Genomic DNA, 15,869 nt, shown 5'->3' with positions numbered 1-15,869 from the left:
TGCCAATAAATGTAAGATAAGAAAAGTAGATTAAACATATTTATATGTATGATTATCAGTGTAGTATAAAATACCCCCAAATTATACTTGAGTAATGTAAAGATATAGTTTTAATACTTGAATAAATAATAATCTGATATTAAATGTACTTGATTATCAATTTTCTGGCAACAAAAACACTTAAGAATGAAAGTAAAAGTTAACTATACAGATATTCAAACTTATGCAGCCTATATATACTGTATACTAAATAGTGAACGAGTATTAGATCTGATATTTAGCATTTTTCTGATTATCAGAATCATTGTTTATTGCTGTTAATAAATTAAACTTAATTTGAAAGTAACTTTTGCTCTGAAGCAGAATGCAATCTGTAACAAGTAACTAAAGTTATTTAATAAATGTAGCGGAGTAAAAAGTACAATATGTGCATCCACAATGTAGTGAAGTGGTGAAGTGGTTTTTCTGATTGTCATAATCCGTGTTTAATAATTCAAAATAAATACATACTTTTAAAACGTGTTACTTTGGTTTTGATGCAACTAGTTACTAAAGTTATCAAATACATGTAGCGGAGTAAAAAGTCTGTGTCATAATATCATCTGCACTGGTATTACGATGTGTTCTTTCAAAAACATGAACAAAAAAGAGCAACTTTTAATTGGCAAACACAATTAATCAAAGATAATTTCTACCAATTCTAAAAAAAAAAGAAACAACAGTAGCCTGAGATTCACTTCATAAGGCATTATTAACACCCAATTTTATTGACTTTAACCGGTAATATATTTTTATTCACTTATTTTCACATGTACTTTGCCCTTTGTTTTCACATTATCCGTCAATAACAGTCGATAAACTGTGGCTGTCAGTGGAACAGGAGGTTTACTGATCAATCACAGCTCAGAATGTTTTTTATTTTGCCTCATTATTGATGACTGCACATGTAATAATAGCAGGTAATCATCAAGATACTAGTAGACACAACATAAACATCATCATCCCATTACTTTCATATAAAATGTATTATAAGAAGGATTGTTTAGATTTGATTTCTGTTCAAAAGTTGCAGTTTGTATATGGTTGGCTGCTGTTTACAAAGCCATACATGGACACTTGTACAGTACATGCAGAAGAGCAAAAGAAAATCACTCTTGAGCCACAGTCACATGAACAGTAGTGTTGTTGCACATGGCCATAAGCACATATCATGACACGATTTTCCCATCCACAAAATGAAATGTTACATTCTTATTTGACCACTTAATCAATCAAAGCAGCAATAAATGTATACACCAATAGATGTATATACAGTCTGAATCTTTATGACAGAAAATATCACATATACTGCATGTATATATACACACATATATATAAATATAAATGTATCTTATCTTTTCTTCAAAATGAGCACCTATTATTACTTTCTCGGCAACAACTTGTACAGTATGTACTAATAATAGGCAGCCTCACTCCCACTACTGGCCGCGGTGTCCCTTTTTTTCCATAGAGCCTTTTTGTAGTTGACAATTTATTCATTCATTTATTATTATTATTATTTGAAAAGGTAATATTAATGCATTATTTCACCCTGGCCAGCAGGGGGTGCTGCAGCCCCCTCAACAACTTCCCTTCCTGCACTATTGGCTTTAAGTGTTACAGGGAGCAGATAAAACACACAGATACAAAAATTGACACAAAATACAAACATTTGATGTTTGAGCTTTCAGCAATTAAGATTGTTTACATAAATCATTTTACACCAGTATAGATAAATATATTTCAATATAAAAGTTCATCACATGAAACGTGTGCCTGTGACAGAGAAAGGGATTTATGACTGACCTGTAAATAATCATAAAATACCAAATAATTTATACAATCAATCACACTGTGTAAAGATTGTTTTTCAGATCATTAAAATGCTTTTGGATTCTCAAAGTCAGAGCATCACCGCTGTGCAGTCGGTGAAAGGATCCCTCTAACATGAGAAGAAGATGCGAGATAAATAACAGTAATTCTGTGACAGCAATATATTGTCTTTGCAACCACTTTTCACATCCAGCGTTAGTGTTTTTCGTCTCGTTCCCGTCCTCTAACAGGTCTTGCAATGTCCCAGACCTGCCGGTTGGTTTTACGGGGCACCTAGCAAGTAGGCAGTGTGCAAATGGTGGCAGTGTCAATATAACCATTCACTCCCAGGACTGTTTCGTCCTGTACCGGCATAGCAGAGTGAATGCAGACTGTAGGCTTCTGTGTTGTGGTAACTGTGGACGATGTGTCACAGTTCTCTGTCTCCTCTCTCACCTCTCTCTGGAGCAGCAGCATGTTGTCCCTGTCCACCCCCTTCACCTTGCTGTAGTCCTCTCCGTGGGGCATCTGGGGGTAGCCTTCCATATCGCCACGGCCTGACACAGGCTGCAGAAGCACCATATCCTCCTCGTTGACCCTCTGGACCTCCACGTACTCAGTGGACCGGAGAGCGGGCGAGTGCAGCCCAGCAGGTGTCTGTTCGCGACCGATGCTGGAGATGTTGTCGTGGCTGTGGGCCTGGAGTTGTCGCTGAGCTTGCGCATCAGGATGGAGCAGGTGAGGCTGCTTGTTGCTCAAGCCACACTCCCAGTAACTCGGTCCGAGAGCCTCTGTGGTGCCATGGCCAGGCTGGGTGTGGTAGGAGGATGTGGAGCTTGGGGGGAAAAGGCTGTCGGAGAGGTAGTGCTGTTTGGCCATCTCAAGTGAGCCCTGTTGGTTAGAGCTGTACCGGGGCAGCGGTGAAAACACAGACGGCCAGGTCTTCACCCTCCCACTGGACATGTCAGGGCTGACCATGTCTGCATGAGCGTAGGTGGAGGCTTCCTCCTTCCAGTCCTTCTGATGCCTCCGTGCCTCCTCTGCTTGCCTCTCTTCTTCTTTTGCCACCCCACACTTATGCATCAGCAGAGTGTGGCTGTCGCAGCTGCCCCGGCCAGAGTCACTGTCGGACGTGGAGCCCTCAGATTTCAGGCAGCTGACGTCTAGATCCATGCTTTTCTCCAGCATCAGCTCCTGCTCCTCGGGGATATACACCTCTAAGTACTCCACCAGCAAGTCCTCGTAGTTAGATGATGTCGGGGGGAAATCAGACACCACCAGTGCACTGAAGACCTCCTCAGACTTGCCATTCTACACAAAAAGAGTAAAATTCAGTTGTAGACTGCAAAAACAAATATTGCTAAATGCTAGTTTCTATCTTTGTGCCCAGGGTATATTCTTAAATTGACCATGGATTTGTCTTTTATGGCACAATCAGTCAGGAAATGCATGATTTACATTTTTTTTTAACTGAAAATACACAAACAAAGCTTTTTTAATTGTAGTGATTTGTTTCTCATTCTTTGGTTTTTATTTTTACTGTTTTAAGGATTGAAAATGCCCCCGAAAAAATTGCATTTTTGATTTCTCTTGCAGTATTTTTGGAGTCTAGTGGTGAAACATCGAGACATTTTTCTTTTCCAAATGATCTGGAGAATTTCTGAATGAATCAAAACGTTGCTCCACATGTTGTTGCTTTACCTTGAGCAGCTGTTTATCAAATCCTTTGATTTTAGGACCAGGGACTGGTGGCAGGATGTAATGCTTCAGACTTCACACATGAAAGAAAACAAGAAAAGCATGTCAGGGATTGTGAGCAGCTGATGAAAATCAATAAATCTGAGATGATAATACAAATCAGTCCTGCTCTTATTGTATGCTATAAAAAGCTCAGGGTGGGCACAGTTACACGAGCCCTTTCATTTTATGATCACTACTTAACCGATCCCATTGTCTCATATTTCAGTTTTTCATTATCTTAGAACAACAAAATCATAATTTAGTTTCCATTCATAAGAAATAAGTGTCTTGAAACAGCAGCACGTTTTATGTATTATTATCATACTATTATCTATGTGCGTGAAAACTGCAGCTGCTCTGTAGCATATAACATTTAACATGTATTCATAGAACAAGCAAAAATAAAACAGACTGCGTGAGGAATTCATGATCATTGTTTTACCTGCGGCTGTTCATGTGTAGCAACCAGGTGAGGATGAGGAAGATGAAGGCACAGAACACTGTGATGAGGATCCACACAGACTTCTCCCGATGGAAATCTGTAAGACACAACATGACGACGTGTGATGAAGATGATGTGTATGAATAAAAGGTATGTGTGTGTACTGTGTAGTGGACTATGCCGTGTTGTTAGTAGGTGTCTTACAGTCGGGGACTTTGACGTAGGAAGAGGAACTCCATTCACTCCAGAAGCCATGATCGGGCTTACAGCGTACCTGAACGAGGTATGTACCACCTGACCGCAGGCTGAAAACGTTAAACATCTTCTGCTGGCCGGCGAGGTGCATCTGGAAAGACAACACAATTAACACAACGTGAGCAGTTATGCACAACCCAGTCAGTCAATATTTTATAGCATGATATACAAAATAAGAATTAATAATAGTTAGTTTCCGCTAAGACTAACTTCAGATCAGCATGTCATGTCAACGTACCTCCCATTCATTTTCCTCCTCCAACTTGACGCGGATCTCGTAGATGAGCGTGATCCAACCGGAGCGGGTGTCGGCCTTATGCGGCGGCTCCCATGACACCCGGATGAAGGGCCAGCCCTTGTCCTCCATCACAGTCACTGTTACCTTCTCTGGAGGATTGGGCTTGACTGAGGAGGGAGAGAGAAACTGTGAGTGAGTAATAGTAAACCAGAGCACATCTCTGGTTGAGATGATTATTAATGTTTAGGCTTTAAGTTATCTTCTTGGAGACACGTTGTTGACAATTGTGAAGGTAAAACAAAGATACTGCTCAGGACTGATAAACAAATGAGGTCAATGCAACTAAGAGAGTCAAGAGGAAGATAAGCAGCCTCAAGGGCAGCGTGGGCACTTTAAATCTTTTAATTCTATTGGTTTACACTTCCCCTTTTAGATATTTCATGAGCAAAACAACATGCTTTTGTGTTTAGCCACATGTTAGAGTTGGACTAATTCCATGTCTCATATAATATTTATATATTGTTATATAATATAAAGTAGATCTGACCAGTATTTATGTTTAATCAGATGACATAAGAAAGGAAAAGCTCTTCAATTTACTCGTTGTCAATAACTCCCATGAAAAAGTCTCTCGGGAACACTTCCCTCTCCTGTCTGTCATTCCCAAGCTTAATTTGTCCCTACTTTTATAACAGGGGTATGTTTTTTTGTTTTTTTTAGATAAAGTGATTTTCTAAAGCAGCAGGTCAGTGTAGATTTGAGAAAAATTCACGAGAAGAACAGAAAATATTGCAGTCGTCCTATTTACAGTCATGGATTAATACGTAGCTAGTGCCCTAGTGAGTATTTCCGTCAGCAGGAAGGTGCATGTGGGATTGACTCAAAATAAACTACAGTGTCCGTTCAGCCAGTGGAACAGTGTTTCACTTTGATGTGTTTTTAGTCATTTTTTGGACACCAATTGAGGAAAAGGGCACAGAAGGGTAAGCTGTATCAGGCTTTGGGCAATCTGATTCTACTTCTTTTTCATCTTTAACTATTTGTTTGCTTGCTTTTGGTTTTAAATGCAGTTTTAAAGGTGCACTATGTAGTTGGGAAGAATTGATTGATTATTGTTGTTTATGCCTGAACAAACTAAATAAACAAACTCTTTGTTTTCGTGACTAAATACACTGAATAAACAAACTGACTTTAAAGGAACACAATTTCATTCAGTTTTACTTTGTTTATATGTGGCGGACCCTGCCACCTTTCTAGCTTCAAACAGTGTTCAGGGGACCTTATTTTCCTCTGAGAACAGCTTGTTTATTCAGTTCTGAGTTTTAATTTATTCTCCAAAACTACACAGGGCCCCTTCAACGTATTACTATGCCCCTGTAAATCACTACTGACTTTAGCCTGAACGCTAAACAGTTTATTGTTGGTTTTGGTCTTAACAAAACAAACTGTGATACGAAAATCAATACGAAAAAGATCCTTTAAATCACACGACTCTCCTACATTTGGTACGATAATAACCAACCTTTGCTCAGCAGGCTGACAAGACATTTTATTTTTATTTCACTGCCTTAACATGGTGACAGTTACAGCAGGAAGGAGGGTTAGTACACTCCGAGAGCATTAGCCCGACTGTAACACAGTGTGCCATGAGCAGCTGTGTGAGTGTGCATTAAAATACCCTTTTATAATCCTCATGGGGGAAATTGTTCCTTGAACATGAGGCTACCAACAAGAACCAAAAATAGAAAAATAGCACATAGTCCCTCACCGATGTACACCACATCTATATCCACCGGGTCGGAGAAGGCGCTTCCCAGCGCGTTGGTGGCCACCACGGTGATGTTGTAGTTGACCCAGATGGACGTGTCGTTCTTGTTAAAGAAGCAGGAGTTCTCTCCAGCTGTGTGGTAGTCGGGACATTCGTACACCGTATCAGAGCTGCGAGAGAGGCAGGAGAACAGCGTGTTATCACTCTGTCTGCACTGGTACTTTTCTGAAGAACAGCATGCATTCTTTGTATATTTTATGAAACTGAAGGACAAATCAGCATCATGTGTTTCTGAAATGAAGAGAGAAATGGAGCTCTGAAGCATTTACTAGAACAAAAGAGATGAGTTCATGCACAACTACTGTGCTTAAGGGATAAGTACTGTGTTTTCTTTTCCTATTTCCTACACTCTCTTTTCTTCCTCACTCAAGTTTTCACATCATATCAGCACGAACACAAAAGATACGGTAATATAGCCTCCACAAACAATTGAAACTAGGAAATGAGAATGAATAAGCTGTCCTTCCTTCTTTGATGCTGTCCTATCTGCCTGCACCTCGTGTGTTTTATTTTTCTTGGCACTGTCAGAAGCTCCTGCATAACTGTAGGCTATTTCCTACTGCGGGTTTGACTCATCTCATTTCCACCGAAAAATAACTCCATTGACATCTCACCAAAAAAAGTAGATCTGGGTGCTTCCATGAACACGACTGGAAGCAGGAGAACATGCTGTTGTTGCTGCAGCAGTGACTGGTTCTGATTGGTCAGAGGACCAGGTAGATCTTGGAAACATAGTGAGCTTCAGCATTTATTAAGGCCCCTACACACCAGGCTTTACTACATGGCACAGGACAGCTCCTTGTCGGAGGCATTTTGGCCGATTCAGCATGTAGAATCAGCAGCAGCTCGTCGGTGAGAGAAATCACTGTGATTGGCTTTTCAGGTGAGCAGATCAGTGCAGAAAAGAGCGACAGAAAATGGAAGGGAAAGCCCCTTGAGTCTGTCGCTGTAGTATCCATGATTTCACCCATTTAGTGCGGTGACTCCAACTTCTTCTCAGACACATTCTCCATTAGGAGGGGCTATATTAGTGAGAGTGGTGACAAGCAATTGCTGCATACTCATAAGAAGGGTTTGTATATCAGCAGAGGGGTATTTACTTTTACAGAGCGCAGGACGTAGAAGCTTGTTGGTCGCCAGCTCTACTCTCTGCAGTGTGTTCAAGTGCAGCTTTTCGGGCGAGATAAAGGAGACATGACACATCAGTCCGCCTAAGTCGCAGCAGTGAAGATTTTGCTGTGAAGTGAAAGGAAGCAACTGCCAGCTACTCAGAGGATGGTGCGTCTACAACCACCCCAGGACAACGGCAGGAGTATGACAAATAAAGTTGGCTTCATTTCAGAAAGAAGGCGAAAAGACAGCTCCAAAATATACCGCTGCACTGAGCTGGGTATAGTATCATGTTGAACAGGACTTTTTGACTAAAGTGATTTTGCTGGCGGCTGTTAAGTGGCACACATTTCAAAGGTATTGCCTACAATTCTTGGAGGTGAAAAGACACGTTCCAGTCTGAACTCTTCTTCTGCATCTGCATCTGTTCCTCATCAACCTTACAAGATTTTTAAACCAATAAGCACGGGCACAACCAGAGCCACTTGAGTCTCTGCAATCTTTATCCTCTTACACATGTCTGCTGCCCTCAATGCTGCCAAACCACCAGGTAGGCTGCTCACCGACGACTGTGCCAACCTTTGGAATGTGCTGACATCTCATGCCAGCTCTGTTTTCCTTAGCACCTTACTGACCTTTCGTACTTTTCACATTTTTGTGACGAGTGACGAGTTCCTCCACTCACCTTTCTTTGCGATAGTACAGGGCGTATGTGGTGGGAAGTCCCCCGTCAGATCCCCGCTCCCACCAGCAGGTAAAGGTCTCTTTTTCAGGAGAACGACATCTGGTCAGTGCAGGCTTCCCTGGGGGGCTGTAGCCTAAAGACAGGCAGGAAGAGAAGAGATATAAGCAAATGCATTACAAACTAAACAGTGTTTATTGTGTGAAAACATGACAATATACCACAAAAATTATACTTAAGAATACCAGCCATTAAGATACCTCTCAGATGACTGAACTCATTGCCAGAAACTTAAGGAGATAGTGAAGCTATGGTTCAAGGCTGCATCCAAACACTTACGTGTTCCCTTTGCATGTGGCGTGAAGACTAGCAGCAACAACAGCAGGATAACTTCAAGGACTTTCTTCATCATGGCACCACAAAGCCTCGACTGTTGGATGGAAAAGAAATAAACAAAGGTGAGTTGACAAATCACATGACCCGCTGCCGACTGCCAAAAGATTTGTATTGTCACAACATTCCCACACGACAAAGGGAAACTGGCCTCAGCAGCTGAGATCTTTTCTTATTTTCAGAGTAACAAAAATACAGAAATAATCTGTAAAATAAACAGGAAATATTCCCTAAAATTACAGCGTTTTTTTTCTTTTTACAGTATATTATCAGCTGATATTGACCTATCAAAGATAAATCTGTGGGCTGACATGAAAACTCCTTTTATTAGATTATAATGCAGAAAAAGTCAAATTAAATTCCCAGTGATGTTTATTGTTTTGGTGCACTGGTTTTGTTTTTGGGCAATACATTTAAAAATTTCCTTCCTACATTATCAGTGAGATAAAGAGTCATTTAAGCTTAGAAAACAATTCAGCAGTGCTACAGAACAAAATTCCAAATAAATTTGTTTCCTAAACGGACGTGATAAGTATTAAAATGACACTGAATCCGACGACAGAACGGTAAATGTGATGAACTGGAAGGAAAATGTATGCTGTCTCACAAAGGATTAAAAAAACATCATCTCTGTGTCTGTCTACCTCTACCAGCTGGCACATAACTGATTGCATAATCTGGGTCCAGGCCTTTGCCTCTACAACACAGACGCACACAGCGGGGGAGGCTGGTTTGCCTCTCTGCTGCTTGCATCCAGGCTTTGAAAATCTGCATTTCCGCAGCCATGCGCAGATGTTTGAGTTATTAGTGGGCATGACCCTTCATCTCTGAACCCTTGGGGAGGGTTAGGGAGCGACGGAGAGAGAATAGAAGGAGATGGAGGAAGATGATATAGATGATGCTGCATCAGAGAAAGCTGACAGCTGGCAGAGAGTCAATCCCCTCACATGCGCTCTCACATGCTGTCTCCCTTTCTTCTGATTACTGATGACGAATTGTTGATGTCAGCTGAGGATTTGACATGCCGTATGGACAGCTCGGAGTTTAGTCTATTACATGCAAATGACTTCTCTATGCAACACCCCAAAAGCATTAAAAAAACGCCCAGTCACCATGATGAAATGTCGGCTGTTAATGTTTCTGCAAACCATTAATAGGTTCTTATTTATACATGTCATTCGCTAGAAAACATGTCACATTACATATTTATGACCTGACTTTCATATCAAGGGTGGATGTGATGGTGGCAGAGTTATTGACGTTTGTGTGAAGCCACTGCAAATTTCTGAAGGGGGGACCATGGCGTTTCAACTTTTCTAAGCATTAAAAAACTGGATGTTTTTAAGGAGACCTCAAGACAATCTCCAGCCGTGTCTGTGGCAACAAAACCAGATATTTTTGACTAGAAGTCAGGACATCTGCATCAGGGTTACTACTAGAATTGCTTTACATGCTTTAATGCTCAAAAAACACAAGACTTCCCTCGTACTGTCCAGTGCTGCCGCACTGTATTTGCCCTCTGTCTGAGAAGCTCTGTTTTAACTCCTGAATACCCAGTCTCCTCTGATTGGTCAGCTCACTCACACCTCAGCCAGCACCGCTAACAACAACAGAGCAGCTCTGCTAAATCAATTCTTACATGCCAAACTAGCCGCTTGGCATAAATCATGCAAATGTGTGACACGGTGACGTAGTGTGATGTCACAAAGTCACGGAATAGGCGGGACTACTGACAAGGCGTTTTAGGAGGTAAATTCTACATTATGACTTCCTGCCAGACTGATCAGCTGTGTGTCTGCCTTCATATCATATGCTAACTCATTTAATGCCACATAATGATTTAAAACTAGAGCTTTTCTGCTTTTTCTTCGAGGCAGTCACACCACCTTAGCATCACAAAGACATTTCAGCTGGTGGCTGTTATCAACTCCTCTTTATGGTGCCTTAATTTCAATAACGTCACCATGATCTGATAATTGGCATTAAGGTCAAGGCACTGGATTAGCCTCCTGCTCCTGCATATAGCCGTCTTACGTAACCGGTAGCCCAAACTGAATAAGCTGCTAAGCTGGGAAAGTGCAGGCAAACAGAGCTGAGCTCTTCCCTCACAGATAACACTAGTCTGAATGTTACATTTAAAGCATATTATATAGATTCTAAAATGATTTTCTATTTTAATACACTCTTCTTTAAATCTTACCTTAGGAACACTACGTCCCTTGTCCAATTTGTTAATTCAAGTGTTTACCCTGTTGCTCGCTGACCCACAGCTGCAGCAGTTGTACATATACATGTAGGTTTAAATGAGTCAGTCAGGTCATCGTGTGGCTAACACACTCGTGAATATGAATCATTCACGATGTGCGTCCATAAGTAGCCTCTCAATATCAAAAAGGTGAGGAGAGGATGTGTCGAGTGACTTATCGAGGTAAAAATGCGAGCAGTGAAGCAAGACGATCCCTGCGGGAATGGCTGTACAACAGGCCGCCTCTCCAGAGGTGATGAATAACTCATGTTTCTCTCTCATGCAGGGTCACCACGCTCTCGAGAGCACCGATAAGACAGAGCTGAGCACCACAGCAGCACGGCTACAGCAGTCCTGTTTTCTGGAAGTCTGCAGAGTACAATATGTCCTCAGTAATGTGATGTTCATTATTTCTGTTTTATATTAACTTATGTTTTACGGGCAAAAATGCAATACTACCATGCCAAATTAAACTTTATTTAAAGGTGCACTACGTAGTTTGGGGGAAGACATTATAATCAGAAGGGAAAGATTTTCATTGGCTGATGTTTTTATGCTTAAACAAATAAAATAAACAAACTGACCTTAAAGGACAACAACATTTCATACTGCTTTATTTTGTTTATATGTGGCGGACCCTGCCACCTTTCTAACTTCAAACAGTGTTCTATGGACCTTATTTTCCTCTGAGAATAGCTTGTTTATTCAGTAATATAAGTAAAATAATTGTATTATTACCTCATTTATATTGTAAATATTACAATTCTGAGTTTGAATTTCTTCTACAAAAACTACATAGTGCCCCTTTAACGTATTTCTTTGCCCCCGTAAATCACAATTGCCTCGTGCCTGAACGCTATATGAACAAACTTGCTTTGAGGATCAGTTGGTTTTGGTCTTAACATGTGATTTGTAATCAATAAGAAAAATATCCTTTAAATCACTCGTCTTACATTTGGTACGAACATAATCAACCTTTGCTCAGCAGGCTGACAAAACATTTTATTTTTATTTCACTGCCTTAACACGGTGACAGTTACAGCAGGAAGGAGCTATAAGCTATAATGACTCCCTTACCTCAGGGATCAGGAAGCTTCAAGGAAACGTGAGGAGCTAAATCGTATACATTAAATAATCAGTAATCTGTCCTCTTATCAGAAAATATAGATAGTGTACATCACAGTTTGTCAGTGTGGCCATGAGTTGTGGTTCAGCAACGTGTAAAAACAGATTCCTGGAATCACTCACACTGTTTTCATATCACACCCTTGACCCGTACCCATGCTCAGAACAGACTAAACATTTCCCCGTACTGTCACAACCAGTTTCATTTTTAACACAAACATCTCTCGAGGAGCATTTTCTTTCTTATGGGGGTAAAGGAGGACAGAGAGCAACTGGAGAAACAAGATCTCTAAGTAAAGTCAAGTAAAACTGCTCCCATGGAGATGAACACTTGCTTTGTGAAGACCCTCAGGGCAAATTTTTAGTCATACAGTAACTGTAATAAATGTCAGTGTAATGATAATGCAGATTCTCGGGGCTGCAGGCAGGAATTTAGACTTTTAGTAAATCCATCCATCCAGTAACATAAAGCATCGGTAGAGCTTATATTTGTACACCTTAATTAAAATGGATGGAGTCGATGGACACAAGCAATACAACAATATAAGTTCCCGGTTTGATACCAATTATTAAGCTTTTCAACATATTTATATCTCCAACTTTTGCTCCATTGACCTTTCAAAGAGCGATGAACTTTCTTGAATCTTTCTTAATATTCACTCATTGGAAGTGCCATGTGATAAGAACAATTAAATCCTGAATGAATGAAACCACACTCAGATGCTGTACCCAAGGCTTATAATGGAAGGGGAAATTGTTTTGGCATCATGTTGGCGACATTTTTATGTAAGCAAACATGGATCAGGGTCATGTGCATACAACAAAAATTCTGTTAGATAACAAATGCATAATAAGCCAATAATGTCATCAGGGTACATTTATTACGAGAATAAATTTGCCACGACTCTTTTAACGAGACAGTTCTCACTCTCAACTACGACAAGCCAAAAATACCTCAGTGATAAAAATCCTGTGTCGCCTATTTCTGGATTGTTCCAGCTAAATGCAACACAATTTACTGTAAAATGATTTGCTTTTGAAATTGTACTTCCTCTTTTGACTTGGCTAATCTCTTGACAAAGGTGGCTCTGCCGGGATTTGATTGCAGCAGCAGGCATGATGACATCCCAGCTCACCTCCATGTGGTGTCAAATGGAAAGATAGAGTGTACTAGCTGGGTGAAGGTTTGTGTGAAATTAAGTTACTAGAATTCATTATTAATTTATTTTTATGAGATAATATCAGGGGTCGACCAATATGGCTTTTTCCTTTTTTTCCATATTCATTTGCAGTAATAGTTTCATTCTTTGTGACGAAAACTTCGAACAACCAGTGATGGAATGAACCTGAGTACAGTTTACTCAAGTACTGTTCTTAAGTACAATTTTCAGGTACTTGAGTACTTCATACTTTCTCTCCACTACATCTATCTGATACATTTAGCTACTAGTTTCTTTACAGATTTTGATTCTTCAGTGTTTATAGGCTATTACTTGTGACGAGGATAATGCATCAAAGCCAAATAGCCATTTTTAACCAAATAATTGGTTAATATAATGTCAATAAAGCTTGCGGGTTCTATTCAAGCCAATTCTAACCCAGAATCATATCATATATGTCATTAGACAACGATTTTTGGGTGATACAGATGTTAGTTCGAGATATATAATAATAAGTTTTCATATCAGTGCTTTTTGGACACAATATACACCAATACTGCTGTATCTGTGAAAGGCCAATCTCTGCAGATAAATCGGTCACACAGACACATTAGTCAGGCTCTATTTGTCATATGATATGAGTAATCTCTGTACATGTAGATTGGTACAGAGAATGCTCATATCATAGTGAACTTCCAGTTGTATCAAATGAGCCTTTGTTATGTTTTCAGCAGGAGCAACAGAAGCCCAAGGCCAGCACTACCTCTCTGATCTGATCAAAATGAAATGCACTACTCACAACTGGGCCCTTAAACAGTGACCAATTCATTATTAATGATAAACAAAAAATTCAAAAAACACAGGCACATGCAATGTGCTCTTTTTAAAAAAACTGGATAAATTTCATGCTTCAATGAGTTTGTGTGACCGAATAATTACACCTACTCCGCATGCAGCGCACAACACTTACTATATAAAGCCTCGCTGCAGGACTGACAGTGGAAAGAGTCAGTAAGCTGCAGGCACCCACGATTGTAATCCAGTATTGAGTTGATCAGCTTGGTTGGCTATAAAGGCACATAGCCTCTCTTCCCCTTCCCCTGACCTGGCTACCTGGCCTGCGGCTGAGGAGCAGATCATGACCATGGAAATCCCATTATGCACCGGTGATGCACGTATAAGGAAATAACCTGCCGATCTGTCAGCTGTCAAGCTGGGTTTACATCTTCAGTTATCACTCTCACTTGTTCTTTTTTCAGGTTGTGAGAGTCATTTAACAACTCCACTTCCCTGTAATTTGTCATGGAGGATGTTACATAATGTGTGAATGATTCAGAGTGAAGTTGTTGTAGTAAATTCATCACAGCTGATATTACTGCTGTTTCTCCTCTAATTTAAATATATGATGTAGTGCAGTGTGAAGCAGTGTTTGTGGCAACCATAAAAGGTATTTTCAGCCCAAACGTGATCTTTTCCTAATCCTAACCGAGAAAAAATCGAACCTAAAGAAGCATAAAGTTGCAACGTAAAGAAAGGCAAAGTTTAAATAATAACATTAATAGATAGCTCTTTTCTAGACTCTCAGGGATGCTTAAACTTATCTGTGGTTTTGCAGAAATGTAGCTACTTTGCCGGCATTTATTTTAGCGATTGGGTTGTAACAAACAATGAAATAAACTAAACTTTCAAACTTTACTAAGCATTTTTTTAATCGTTAAGTTGCAACTGATGTTTATAATACTTTGTAAATTGTTAAATAATACTGTGTTGTTCATCTATAAACATTATTTGCGTGGGAATTTTGGGAAGTTGGGAACTTGGGAAGTTGCTATCTATGATTTTTAAAGCATTTCATTGTTTGTTAACAGCGAATTAACTGTTAACTAAGGCTTAATTAAATATAAATTAAGCATTTATTTTTGAAAGTTTTTATAGTGTTACCTATGATCTGGAAAACTCTCAAAGATGTTCATTTTTTTAATTAACCATCTATCTCAAACTGTGAAATTATTTAGCATTTTACTGATTAGACCTTTAACTGTAAAAATAAGCATCAATAACAAGGTTGATTTCAATAATATGAAGACATGCTCCTTCACCAGTCACTTTGGACTTTATAAGGTAATCTGCTATGTCTGAAGTACAAACATGACATGAAAGGTGCATAACTGGACTGGACAGTTGCTCCCTGCCTCTGGCTTTATTCACCCCGGTCCTGATGATACAGTCTGCAAGTACAAGTGCGTCTTACCTTCAGCTGACAGGAGCTTTCAATCTCTTCCTCCGTGTCCTGGTCGTGCTGAGTCCACTGGCGGCTCCCAGAAGAGCGGACTGAACTTGCCGACTTGTGTAACCGGTTTACCGGGGTGAAGGGACGAGGGTACACTCATCACCGGCTGCCAGGAGAAGTCGGAACATCCACAGCCTCTCTGTCTGCCGCTCTATCATCCTGAGGAGGGCGGGGCGGAGGAGCACAGACTCCTCCCACCTCCTGTCAAACCCCGCCCACACCTTGGGCAGTCATGCTGGATGAGTTTGACCTCCAGCTCCAGCAGAGGTTCCTCAAAGAAAAGAGAAAAACAAGGAAAGAGGCCTGGTAGCTTTGGTTCAATTAGCTTTATATTACTTAATTTTACATTTCAATATCTCCGTGTGTGTGTGTGTGTGTGTGTGTGTGTGTGTGTGTGTGCTTCACTGAGGGATTGGATGACACATGCAGTGGTTGGGGTTAGAAACTCTCCAGGAAATGAATGACAGTCAATGCAATTTCCTCCTAAAGCAAGTGTGCAGTGGTGGAGGG

At 40.3% G+C, this 15,869-nt stretch overlaps 1 protein-coding gene across 1 annotated transcript; it reads right to left on the bottom strand.

Moving 5' to 3' along the window:
* Positions 1-732: 732 nt before the first annotated feature.
* On the bottom strand, positions 733-15,484 carry prlra (prolactin receptor a). Its single transcript, XM_084383136.1, has 9 exons — positions 15,321-15,484; positions 8,486-8,576; positions 8,150-8,282; positions 6,295-6,464; positions 4,527-4,693; positions 4,238-4,379; positions 4,034-4,130; positions 3,553-3,622; positions 733-3,162 (listed from the first exon to the last, which is right to left on the bottom strand). The coding sequence occupies exons 2-9, from the start codon at positions 8,556-8,558 to the stop codon at positions 2,146-2,148; spliced, it is 1,869 nt and encodes a 622-aa protein (XP_084239262.1). The 5' UTR covers positions 8,559-8,576; positions 15,321-15,484; the 3' UTR covers positions 733-2,145.
* Between the last annotated feature and the right edge of the window lie 385 nt (positions 15,485-15,869).

The sequence above is a fragment of the Pagrus pagrus genome (genome assembly GCF_965226575.1).
Source record: "Pagrus pagrus genome assembly, chromosome: 19".
In the NCBI taxonomy this organism is placed as follows: Eukaryota; Metazoa; Chordata; class Actinopteri; order Spariformes; family Sparidae; genus Pagrus; species Pagrus pagrus.
Note: the sequence above shows the minus strand (reverse complement) of the source record. Positions and strands in the feature narration are given on the sequence as shown.

Excerpts from the sequence above, each read along its gene's own strand:
- prlra (XM_084383136.1), bottom strand. The coding sequence starts at position 8,558 with ATGATGAAGAAAGTCCTTGAAGTTATCCTGCTGTTGTTGCTGCTAGTC. Across the intron at positions 4,694-6,294 it reads TATAGATGTGGTGTACATCG|TCAAGCCCAATCCTCCAGAG; the intron begins GTGAGGGACTAT and ends CTCCCTCCTCAG. Across the intron at positions 4,131-4,237 it reads CTACGTCAAAGTCCCCGACT|ATTTCCATCGGGAGAAGTCT; the intron begins GTAAGACACCTA and ends TGTGTCTTACAG.